Source organism: Mustela nivalis, assembly GCF_964662115.1.
Source record: "Mustela nivalis genome assembly, chromosome: 13".
NCBI lineage: Eukaryota > Metazoa > Chordata > Mammalia > Carnivora > Mustelidae > Mustela > Mustela nivalis.
The window spans coordinates 86,056,601-86,068,761 of record NC_139032.1 but is presented as its reverse complement, the minus strand read 5'-3'; the positions used below and the strand labels follow the sequence as shown (position 1 = coordinate 86,068,761).

The 12,161-nt window shown below is 56.5% G+C and overlaps 1 protein-coding gene across 1 annotated transcript; it reads left to right on the top strand.

Annotated features, from left to right (window-relative positions):
- The first annotated feature begins 1,744 nt into the window (after nt 1–1,744).
- ST6GALNAC4 (ST6 N-acetylgalactosaminide alpha-2,6-sialyltransferase 4) lies at nt 1,745–11,446 on the top strand. The gene is made up of 6 exons (XM_082695720.1): nt 1,745–1,974; nt 2,398–2,484; nt 3,999–4,184; nt 6,901–7,313; nt 9,614–9,721; nt 10,749–11,446. The coding sequence occupies exons 2-6, from the start codon at nt 2,473–2,475 to the stop codon at nt 10,936–10,938; spliced, it is 909 nt and encodes a 302-aa protein (XP_082551846.1). The 5' UTR covers nt 1,745–1,974; nt 2,398–2,472; the 3' UTR covers nt 10,939–11,446.
- The last annotated feature ends 715 nt before the right edge of the window (nt 11,447–12,161 follow it).

Here is a 12,161-nt window from a genome sequence, read left to right as displayed (position 1 = left end):
GGGTACAGATACCCAAACATGGGTACCTTGGCATTGCGCCCACACTAGAGGCTCTGAGAAAAAGGCAAATGGAATTTGAACTGGGGTCGGAGCAGAAACCTAGCCTGGATCCCAGGGGAAGGTCCTGCAGAGGAGGGTGTGATGGAGGTAGTAGAATGAGCTTTCTGGCCCATAGAGCATTTTACATAAAACACTTTATTTTTTTTAAAAAAGATTTTATTTATTTATTTGATAGAGATCCCAAGTGGGCAGAGAAGCAGGTGGGGTGGGGGGGTGGAGCAGGCTCCCTGCTGAGCAGAAAGCCTGATTCGGGAGTCAATCCCAGGACCCTGGGATCATGACCTGAGCTGAAGGCAGAGGCTTTAACCCATTGAGCCACCCAGGCGCCCCTAAAAAACACTTTAGATGAGAAGCATGCCCTCCACTTTTCTGCAGGCACACTCCTTCGTATGGCCCTATATCTGTTCTTTCAACCCTTTCCAGCCCCTGAAAGGCACTTGAGTTTGAACTTCCCAGGGGACCCCATCTGAGCCTTCAAATGGAATATATTTCAGCATCTACAGGGGTGCAAGACTGAATTGGTTGGGTTTTGGAGGACACTTTGGGAAGGGGGAGGCAAAGAGGTGAAAATACGTGGCAGTGAGATAGCTCAGAGTTGGAATCTTTAAAAAAAATTTTTTTTTAAAAGATTTTGTTTATTTATTTGACAGAGATTACAAGTAGGCAGAGAAGCAGGCTTCCTGCTGAGCAGAGAGCCTGATGTGGGATTTGATCCCAGGAGGCTGGGATCATGACCTGAGCCAAAGGCAGCGGTATAAGGAACAGAGCCACCCAGGTGCCCTCAGGGTTGGAATCTTAACTCTATCTCACTGGCAGGAGCTGTTTCCTAGGCAGAGAAGCAGGCAGAGAGAGAGGAGGAAGCAGCGGGGCTCGATCCCAGAACCGGGGGATCATGACCTGAGCCCAAGGCAGAGGCTTTAACCCACTGAGCCACCCGGGTGCCCCTGGCAGGAGCTGTTTTAATCCTCACTTCATAGAGAAAAACTGAGGCTCAGGTGGCTAGGGTCGCCAGAGAAAATAGAGAATGCCCAGTTACACTGGAATGTCAGATTTTTATTTTTTATAAGTGTTTTTTTTTAAAGATTTTATTTATTTATTTGACAGACAGATATCACAAGTAGGCAAAGAGGCAGGCAGAGAGAGAGAGGAGGAAGCAGGCTCCCTGCAGAGCAGATAGCCCGACGTGGGGGCTCGATCCCACGACCTTGGGATCATGACCTGAGCCGAAGGCAGAGGCTTTAACCCACTGAGCCACCCAGGTGCCCTGTAATGTCAGATTTTTAATATAATTATGCATTGTTTATCTGAAATTCCAGTATAACTGAGCGTCCCGTATTTTACCGGCTAAATCTGGGAATCCTACGAGCTTGAAACCCAGGGCAGCCTGACCCCAAGGCCCTGCTTAATTTTCCCACCCATCTTCCAGTTTCACAAATGGAGAAACGCGAGCCCGGACCGCTGGGTAGCCACCGCGCGGGTTCCCACACTCCGTAGGTCTTTCCTCTGCGCGCCGCCCACCCGACCCCCGAGAGCAGCTACGAAGAAACGTGGGAGGGCGGGAAAAGGGGGGAGGAGCGCGCCCTCGGACTCCGCCCCCGGCACCCCGGCCCCGCCCCTATCCGGAGGCTCCGCGCCCAGCCACGCACTTCCCTCCCCCGCAGCGGAGGCGGTGCTCGTATGTCCCGCCCCCGTCTCCCGGGACCCGCCCCCAGCGCTCCAAGCTCCTCCCGGTCCTCGCAGACCCCGCCCCCGCTGCCGGCGGCTCACGTTCGGTTTCCATCCTCCAGAAGCTGCGGCCGCGGTGCCGCCTCCGCCCCAGGGCTCCGGCTTCCCGCCCGGACCGCCCGGTTTGCGGGCCATGGAGCTCCGAGCAGCGGATCGAGAGCAGCCGGAGCGCCCCAGCCCGTCTGCCTGGTTAGCGCCTGGCCGGGGGAGGGGGCGTTGGAATCTGGGAGAGGGGTGGAAATATCCCGCCCCAGGCCTCTCCGTCCATCCCTCTTGTAGTGAGGTAGGAGGGATGGGGCGGCAGTCGGGGCTCCTGGCTCCCGGTTCTAACTGACCCAGACTCGACGAGTGACCTTGAGCCGAGGGCTCCCCCTCCCTGCCTCTCCTTCCCCATCAGCACAAATGGAGATTGGGTTGGTGGGATGTTTCCCCGAAGGTCACTCGATACCAGCTCCTTTACGACCGCGTTGTCCGGTGTTTGGGGGCTTTAAGGAGTTTGATTCCTGGAAGTCATCTGCCTTGACCCTGGCCCATCCCCTCCGCTGCCTCAGTTTCCCTGCGGCGTTTCCTCAGAGGCCCAGGACCCAGCTCTGAGTTTCTGGATCTTGGCAGGTGCCTGGCCCCCATCCCTTCCCAGCGCGAGCCTTGGAGACGGCAGCCCCCTGACTGCTGAGCAGCGGCAGCAGCATGAAGGCCCCGGTAAGTGGTGTAAGGAGGAAGGCTCTTGGGGAACTTCCGGCACAGCAGCCTCCTAACCTCTCCCACCCCAGAACTGACTCACTTCTGACCCACTGCTCCTGAGCTGAGAAGGGCAGACGGGTCTCAAAGCCCTGCTGATCTGGTCTGGCAGGCCGTGAGGCTTCAGACAAGTGGTGTTCCCTCTCTGGTTTCAGGGCCTTGCCGGTCTCCGCTGTGACATGGAGATCATAGTACTATGTCCTGTAAGCATTCTGGAGGGCAGCTTCCCAGGAGAGGCAGCGACCTGGGAGGGGGATAGTTGCTCTTGACTTTATTCAGGAACCCCTGGTTGAGGAAGAGGGCCCTGGATGTTGGGGGGAGTCCGCCACGACTGCTCGAATTCGGGTGTCTGAGTCCCTTGTGGGCAAGAGGACCAGGTGCCAGGCAGAGCCCGAGGCCTCAGGGGCTGAACCCCCTCCCTGGCACAGCTGGCCACAGAGAGATTTATTTTTAGAAGCTGATGTGGCTTGTGGGTAGAAAAGGGTGGGCCTCTGGTAGGGTACACCTTGGTGGGGGGGGGGACCCTGGGGGCTGCTTCCCCCCCCTCTGGTTTTCAGAGCACCAACAGCTGCTGGGTGGATTCTGGTGGGGGAGAGCTGTGCCTTGGGCATGCTGGGAGAATTTTAGAGCCCAGAGAGACACAGATGGTAATCAGGGTGGCCCAACACATGAGGGCAGTCCCAGCTGGTCCCCTCTTTCCTGTGGCCCCTCCTTGAAGGCTGGGTCACGGAGTCTGCCAGCAGGGCCAACAGGCCGGAGGGCTTCCTGGTTCAGATGGCCTCTGGCACATGTGTTTTGGAGGTGGGAGCCTCCTCTGTGGCCCAGCTTTCAATTATTGAAACCATTCTTTGAGTGACACTTCCCTCACTTCCTGGGCCGCTGACCCAGATTGAGATCATCAGCTAGGGGGCTGGCCACTGAGCAGCTGGGGGAGGGGGCAGGGGATGGGCACACAGGCAGCCTGGGTCCCAGGTCTGAAGGAGGACAGTTGCCCTTTTGAGGGGCCGCTCTCCCATCTTGGGGACCACTTTACGGTACACAGAGCGTTTTTATCACAGTCCTTACCGGCCATACTGCAAGTGTCGTGGAATTTCAGAATTTCAGAAGCAGAAACAGGCCCAGAGGAGTGGAGGGTCGTACCCAAGGCTGCCCAGAGCACCAAGGCTTCCAGTTTCGAGCATGGGCTCTGCAGCCTGGATTTAAGGCCCTGTCCTGTTGCTGTCTTGCTGTGCGACCTCGAGTACCCCAGATTCCTTATCTAGAATATGGGGATAATAAGAGGTCTTGTCTCCACAGCCTGAGCCTGGCAGCCCAGAGGAAGCCCTGGTTAATGGAGACCAGGGCTGTGCTAATGTTCTGGAAGCTACTGAGCTGGGGTTTGGATCCATGAGGCTGGGGTGCAGCCCCAGCCCAGCAGAGGCTTCTAGGAGCCCCAGAGACCCCTACCCACACCCCATGACCACTGTCTCCCCCAGGGCCGGCTCCTGCTTGTCATTCTGTGCTCCTTGGGCTTCTCTGCTGCCTACGTCCTGCTATGCTGCTGGGCCTGCCTGCCCTTCTGCCTGGCCTCCTGCCTGGCCCCCCAACCCTCCACCAACTCCAGGCCCACTGTGCCGGGGCCCCTACACTTCAGCGGATACAGCAGCGTGCCAGATGGGAAGGTGAGCTGGGCGGGCACTGTGTGGCGACAGGGTTGGCCCCGGCTGCCAGGCTGCTCCCAAGTGTCTGGGTGTGAGAACCAGGCTTATGTCAGGCCAACCTGGACCCCAGGCTTGGCTCCTGTGCTCACCAGCTGTGTGACATTCAGCAGCCGGTTCTCCTCTGTGAGCCCCAAGGTCTAAGAAGAAATGGTGTTGTTTTTTTTTTTTAAAGATTTTATTTATTTGACAGAGAGAGATCACAAGTAGGCAGAGAGGCAGGCAGAGAGAGAGAGAGAGGAGGAAGCAGGCTCCCCGCTGAGCAGAGAGCCCGATGCGGGACTCGATCCCAGGACCCTGAGATCATGACCTGAGTCGAAGGCAGCGGCTTAACCCACTGAGCCACCCAGGCGTCCCAATGGTGTTTTTGTTTTTGTTTTAAATTCAACATGTATTACCTGGCTGCTCTCAGCTCGGTAATGGAGATTTAAAAAAAAAATGGTGAGCCAGTGGCTGGCCATCGGGAGCTCTTCGTCTCAGTGGGGGGATAGACGCTGTCTCATCATGGTGATCTGTGCGTTGTTCTGGGTATCTTTAGAATTAACTGTGCGCACACACAATCCATTTACTCAGGAGGTTTGTGTTTGGGTGTGCCCTGCCTTGTGCTGATGGCTGCTGCTGGGACAGAGATGGCAGAGAAAAGTCGTGTCAACCCCAGAGCTCTCCTAGTCATGTCATGGGGAGACAGGGACACTGGTGCTTGGGGTGATGACCCACCTTCCCATGCTTGCTCTGCCGGGTGTAGTTTGGAGTACTTTACCCCCTCACCCTGATTTCAGTGGCCCCCCCCCTTCCCATGATAGCGTTTGCAAAGGCATCCCATGCTGATAGCAACACAGAAAGCTCCCAGTTCCGAGACTGATGGCTCTCTGAGAGCATATCAGAGGGAGGCATGTTCAGGAACCCTGGCTTGGAGGAGACATATTTGGGGTCTTAATTTCTCTGAGCCTCGGTTGCCTCCTCATCAGTAAGAGAACATCTTGTAGTTCTACCTCTACAGAGTTGCCATGCAGATTCAGCTGTGGGGTCCACAGACTGTGTTTGCAACAGGTGCTGGGTAAATATTTGATCAAGAGACAAAACCACAGGGGGTTGGGCCAGATGGGACCAGTGGTGGAGTGGGCCAGATGGGTGCTGTCCCATCTTCCACAAGGAGGTGGGGGGCAATGAATGTTTTAGACCCTCCAGAGCTCATGGGAATGTGGGCTCAGAGTGGCCAGATCCTCTGGGTTTCTTTTATTTACTTATTTACTTATTTAAAGATTAAAGAGACCACACAAGCAGGGAGATGGGCAGAAAGAGAGGGAGAAGCAGGCTCCCCGCTGGGCAGAGAGCTGGATGTGGGACTCGATCCTAGAACGCAAATGGGATCATGACCTGAGCTGAAGACAGACACTTAACCTACTGAGCCATCCAGGTGTCCCTCCTCTGGGTTTCTTAAGAGAAGCCAGAAATCCGAGTTTGGGGTATCAAAAATGGACTGGTTGTAATTAAATATTTTAAAGAGCTGGACTGATTGCAATTAAGTATTTTAAAGGCCTTTTAAAGACTTTTAAGACCTTGTGGGACAAGCAGAATATTTCCTGGGGTTGGAGGTGACCTCAGATCTGAACAGAACCCCTGTTGTCAGGACAGGCTCGGACTGCGGACAGAATAAAGAAGTCTTGTTCTGTATTTTGGGGCTTTGGAAAATGGACCTGTGGGTCCCTAAATCAACATTATGTTAGATATAAAATGTCCCAGAGTGGGATACAGGCCACTGTAAACCCCTGTCCCCCCAGGAAGACACGAAGACATGGAGTAAGGAGCGAGTCCTTTTCTGGGAGTCCTGACCTCTGACCCCCAGGGAACATTTGCAGGCATGTTGGCTCAGCTTCTGCTTTTCAAGAGATAATGAGATAGTGTTTGAGAGACTGTGCTCTGAGTCTGTGCTGATCACTCCCCAGGCATTTTTTTTTTTTTTTTTTTCAAGATCTGAGCTGAGATCAAGAGTCCGATGCTTAACTGACTGAGCCAACCAGGCACCCCCTCTCCAGGCATTTTGAATGGAGTCCTCACAACCTGGAGAAGTAGATAATATTTTCATCCCCATTTGACAGATGAGGAAATAGAGGCTCCAAGAGACAGAGGAAGTGGTCAAGCCAGGATTCAGGCTCAGAACCGGAAGTTCTCAGTGTTGTTGTGGCCCTAAAGACCACTTTTACTTATGAACCGGGCATAACGTGAGTGGGGCTCAGGTAGAGGAGGGGGAGGTCCAACCGTGACTGTGAAGAGCTGGGGTTCATGTTTACTTAACAAACATGCATATGACACCCAGGTTGAGCCAGGCATTGCTGTAAGTGCTTTATAAATATTTGCTCTTGTAACTGTAATAAGGAACCCATGATGGAGGGCCTGATAGGGCCTCAACTGTCGGGAAAGGGGACATGAATGTGGCTAATGAAGAAGCTTGGGGCTCTGAACACAGAGTCCCAGCCCTGCCCCTGGCTATCCATAGGACCGTAGGAAAGTACCCCCCGCCTGCCCAGTTTCAAATTCCTCATCTGCAAAATGGGTCGATGCTGTACTCGGAGCTGATACAGGGGTCAGGCAAAGTCAGAGGTTGTCACTGGGTGGAGGATCAGGGCCGTGGACGCCGTGTTCTCATGCCTTTCTCTTCCCCCTCTGCCTGCCCCCACAGCCACTGGTCCGAGACCCGTGCCGCAGTTGCGCCGTGGTGTCCAGCTCCGGCCAGATGCTGGGCTCGGGCCTGGGCGCTGAGATCGACAGCGCCGAGTGCGTCCTACGCATGAACCAGGCACCCACTGTGGGCTTTGAGGCGGACGTGGGCCGGCGCAGCACCCTGCGCGTGGTCTCGCACACGAGCGTGCCTCTGCTGCTGCGCAACTATTCACACTACTTCCAGCACGCTCGAGACACGCTCTACGTGGTGTGGGGGCAGGGCAGGCACATGGACCGGGCGCTGGGCGGCCGCACCTACCGCACGCTGCTGCAGCTCACCGAGATGTACCCAGGCCTGCAGGTGTACACCTTCACTGAGCGCATGATGGCCTACTGCGACCAGGTCTTCCAGGACGAGACGGGCAAGAACCGGTGAGCCTGGCGCTGGCCTGCTGGGGGGCCCTCCCTGCTGGCAGGGGCGGGGCAGGGGACATGACTTCTCTACTGAGTTCTTGTCCATGAGGGTCTGCTCCATCAGGCACTGGGGGAGGGTCAGCTGTGTTGGGGGCAGATGTGCTCCTGCCCCTGATGGGGGACAGAAGCAGGACTGTCATTCATTGAGTCAGCACATAGATGAAAAGTCCCCAGGGGTGGTGAGGGCTGTTTGGCTTTGCAAGCACAAGATCGGGGAGCATTGCCACCTGGGAGAATGTCGGGGAACTCTTCCTTCTGGAGGAGATACTCCCTGAGATCTGGATTGGTATCTGAAGTCCCTACCAGATAAAAAAATAACAGTTAACAGTAGGAACAGCCCTCTGCGTGCACTAGGCACTGAGTTAAGGACTCTTCATGGAAGACCTCATTTTACCCCACACTCAGAAGAGCACGCTGATTCCCCCCTGCCTCCTCCACACACTTGCTCTGCCCCCCCCCCCCCCCCGCCACCCCAACTCAGGAAATACAGCTGCCAGCCTCTGGTTTCCAAGCCAGAAGCTTGGGCTTTGCACCTGACTCCTTTCATTGCATCACCTGACACATATTGTGGGCTCTTGACTCTCCTTTTGTGCCAGAGGTGCCACCTTGACTTAAGTCACCATTCCTCCCCCCGCCCCCACCCTTGTAGCACCCTCTCGCTGCTGCCTCTCTGGCCTCCTGTTGTCTGAGCACCAGCTGCCCCCAGTGAATTCATCCCATTGGTGGCCTGCCCTCAACCTGACAGCAGATTTACTTTCATGTCCTCCCCTCCCCTGGCCTTCAGGTCTCCTATGATCTGGCCCCTGCCTGTCTATGATCTCATCATCTCCCCTCATTCAGCCTGCCCCAGCCATCTGGGCTTCCTCAGAAGTAGGCCTTGCACATGCTGTTCCCTCTGTCTAGAATGTTCTTCCTCCATATCTCCCTATGACTGACTCTTTGGTATTCAGATCTGGATGGGATGTCACCTCCTCAGAGAAGCCCTCCTTGACCACTCTGCCTGAAGGCGTACCTCCCTGCCCAACATTCTTTGTCCCCTTCCTTTGTCTCCTTGTCTTCTTCACAGTTCTGCCCCCTCCCCTGTGAATGTTAGTACTGGCTATGGCAGGTTCCTGGCCAGCACAGGGCCTGGGAGATATGAAGTTTGAAGGAGTGAGCCACCGCATAAGCCCTCTGTCAGGGTGGAGGTGAGCGGCTCTTGGCTAGGAGAGCAGTAGCGCTGGTGTATTGAGAGGGTGGAGGGCTGGGCTGCCCACACAGCCCCTTGCTCCCAGGTTGGTATGGGGGAATGTGGGAGGTGCTGAGCGGACAGTGTTCCCTCCCCATAATTATCTAATTCTCCTTATTTCACACATGGGTCAGTAAGCCCCAGAGAGGTTTAGGGGCAAACCTGATACTATAGAGCAGATTCAGGGTTTGAATTGGAGACCATCTGACTCCAGACAACCATCTTTTTTTCTTTTTAAGATTTTATTTATTCGGGGCGCCTGGGTGGCTCAGTGGGTTAGGCCGCTGCCTTCGGTTCAGGTCGTGATCTCAGGGTCCTGGGATCAAGCCCCGCATCGGGCTTTCTGCTCAGCAGGTAGCCTGCTTCCCTTCCTCTCTCTCTGCCTGCCTCTCTGCCTACTTGTGATCTCTGTCTGTCAAATAAATAAATAAAATATTTAAAAAAAAAGATTTTATTTATTCACTTGAGAGAGAGAGAGGGAGAGAGCACGGACAGCGGGAGAGACAGAGGGAGAGGGGGAAGCAGACTCCCCACTGAGCCGGGAGTCTGAGTCCAGTGTGGGGCTCGATCCCAGGACCTGGAGCTCAGGACCTGAGCCGAAGGCAGGCGCTCAACCATCTGAGCCACCCAGGTGCCTATCCAGACAACTGTCTTGCCCACTTTCAGGCACTGTGCTCTATGGCCTCCCACCATCTCCCTAGGCTTGGTCCCTTAGATGAGCAGAAGTTGTGACCAGGGTCCCCCCACCATCATCTGGGGCTTTGCTCCGGTCCTGTGTGGGTGGTGAGGGGCTGAACGGGCCTGGTGTTGCATCCAATTCCACCTGTTGCCTGCTGCTCCTCTCAGGCTGGCTCTGTCCCCTCCCCAGCCTCCCCCTGGGTCCCCTCTGTGGGGGTCAAGGTGGGGACCCTTGGCTGGGAGGGTAGGGAGTGCTGTGTCCTGAGGGAGCTGAGGTGGGGTCTGTCCCACAGCCCCTTGCTCCAGCTTGAGTCGGGGAAGCGGCCGGGCTGACCGTTCTCCTTCCTCCCAGGAGGCAGTCGGGCTCCTTTCTCAGCACCGGCTGGTTCACCATGATCCTCGCCCTGGAGCTGTGTGAGGAGATCGTGGTCTATGGAATGGTCAGCGACAGCTACTGCAGGTCAGGCCGCCCAGGTCCTGGGCGTGAGGAAAGCCCGGGGCGGGGAGGACCATGGGCAACCGCCACCCCCCCCCCCACCATCCTGGCTCAGCCTGGGGGCCCCCCAGTGGGCAGCCGAAACTCAGACACCCCTTGGGCCCGGTGCCTGGTGGGAAGGAGCCCAGCTTCATGATCGGCCTCTGTGACTTTGGGCCAGACATGCCACCTCCCAGGGCCTCCGTTACCTCATGTGTAAAAGAAAATAATCACAGCTTCCCCAGAAGGTGGAAGCAAGATTTAGAGAGCGAATAGTCTACCAAAGTGCTTAGAACGGCATTGTCGGGCGCCGGCTGATACGCCCGCCCGGGATAGATCACATCTGACCTGTCACCATCAGTACGGTGATGTGTGGAGTGTGCCAGTGGGGTCCCTGATCTTGATCTTCCGTTCTCTTTGGAGCGTGCTTGATGAGCCCGTGGATGAGGTGACAGGAGCCCGTGTGCCCTCTGCCATGGTCCCTGCGGTTTGCCATCTTGATCTTTTTTTTTTTTTAATTTTATTTATTTATTTGACACACAGAGAGAGATCACAAGTAGACGGAGAGGCAGGCAGAGAGAGAGAGGGAAGCAGGCTCCCTGCTGGGCAGAGAACCCGATGTGGGGCTCGATCCCAGGATCCTGAGATCATGACCTGAGCCGAAGGCAGAGGCTTAACCCTCTGAGCCACCCCGGCGCCCCTTGCAGTCTTGATCTTGTTGGACCTGCGGTCTTGCGTGCCCATGTCCATTTTATAGATGGGTTATTTATGCTCAGAGCGTCTGCCTCTGGCCCGGCGTCAGCCACCTCACCAGAGGCAGATCCGGGGTTGAACTCTGGCCTTTGGGATCCGTGGGCTGCCCCGCTCCTCCCCTGTCTGTGCTGGCCTTCCCCGGGGCGGGCATGGGGCTCCGTGGGAGTCCCCGGTGAGGCATGGCCAGGGTAGGCGGCAGCAGGTGGTCGGAGGTGGGCGAGTTCCGTACCCCACGCGTGTCCCTCTTCCCCGCCCACAGGGAGGAGAGCCACCCCTCGGTGCCTTACCACTACTTTGAGAAGGGCCGGCTGGACGAGTGTCAGATGTACCTGGCACACGAGCGGGCGCCCCGCAGCGCCCACCGCTTCATCACCGAGAAGGCCGTGTTCTCCCGCTGGGCCAAGAAGAGGCCCATCGTGTTCGCCCACCCATCGTGGAGGACCCAGTAGCCGTGGCACCTGGCCGGCCGCCACGCCTTCCCCGGGCCTCTGTTGCACACGCCACCAAAAACATTTAATTTATGGATCCTGTCTCATGCCTTGTGGACCTAAGGTCCCTTCTTGTCCTACCCTGGGGACACTGGGAGCACTTTTTAGGGCTCCGGACTTGATGGGGGAGAAGGGGAGGACTCTGGCGAACTTTGCGCCCTCCTCCGCACCCCACCCCCTGACTCATCCAAATCTTCATTTTGGGTTCATCCCTTCTCTGGGTCTGTCCAGTGGCCTTTGCCCCGGGGCCGATGGCCCCCGCCACTCACCAGCATTGTGATCTTGGATCCTGCAACAGCTCTGTCCCTCTTCACTGTCCCCCTCCACTTGCCTTTGGTGCCACACTTCCCAGGCTGGTTGTCCTGGTCAGGACAGCCCAGAGCTTGGGGTTCATTGGGCAAAGGGGCCTTTGAGCTGTGACTGCCAGGGCCACCTCTGGAGTGTACGGGTAAACGAATGTTTTCTGGAAGCCTGTCTGAAGTGTGGTCATGTGTCTGGGGGTGGGGATTAGGGCTCCTCTCCCTGCCACAGTCCCATAACCTGTTGACTCAAGGGCAGGATGAGTCCTCGGGCTCCTTCCCAGGCCCACAGCTGGCTGGGCCTCTGGCTGTTTAATCTACCCCCGTGCTTCCTCCCCGCGAGCCCACCTGCGTCCCCACCAGGCCAGGAGCTCTGGCCGCCTGGCTGTACTGGGCTCAGGGAATGCCCCAACTTAGAGGCTTCCAGGGGACCCCTTGTCCTGCATCAGCGGGGGGAGAGCCGAGGGCCTGGGAGGAAATGACTCAGGGTGGGTCAGAAACTGCTCCACCCAATGTCGTCTCCCTGGTCCGTGGGTTAAATTCCAAGGATCTTACCAGCAAAATTCCCTATTAGCTCTGGAGTTGATCACACAGCAGGAAAGGGAGGCGGAGGGCAGGCCCCTGGCTTTCCCTCTCTCAGTTTTAGTTTTTTCATCTAGCAGGGGGGAGAAGCAGACCCACCAGTAAATCCTTAGCAAATGCCAGTGAGCAAGGGTCTGCCGCCACCCTGGGAGCGGGAGGGTATGTTAGCCCATTTTACAGAGAAGGAGAAGCCACTGGCTGAGCCAGGTACAACTAGCCAGGCCCAGTGCCTGGGCCCTGCACTAAGGGGCTGGGAAGAGACCCCAGAGGTCTTCACTACGTCTCCCTCTCTCCTTCCCTCCT

Excerpts from the sequence above, each read along its gene's own strand:
- ST6GALNAC4 (XM_082695720.1), top strand. Across the intron at positions 4,185-6,900 it reads GCAGCGTGCCAGATGGGAAG|CCACTGGTCCGAGACCCGTG; the intron begins GTGAGCTGGGCG and ends CTGCCCCCACAG. Across the intron at positions 7,314-9,613 it reads GACGAGACGGGCAAGAACCG|GAGGCAGTCGGGCTCCTTTC; the intron begins GTGAGCCTGGCG and ends CCTTCCTCCCAG.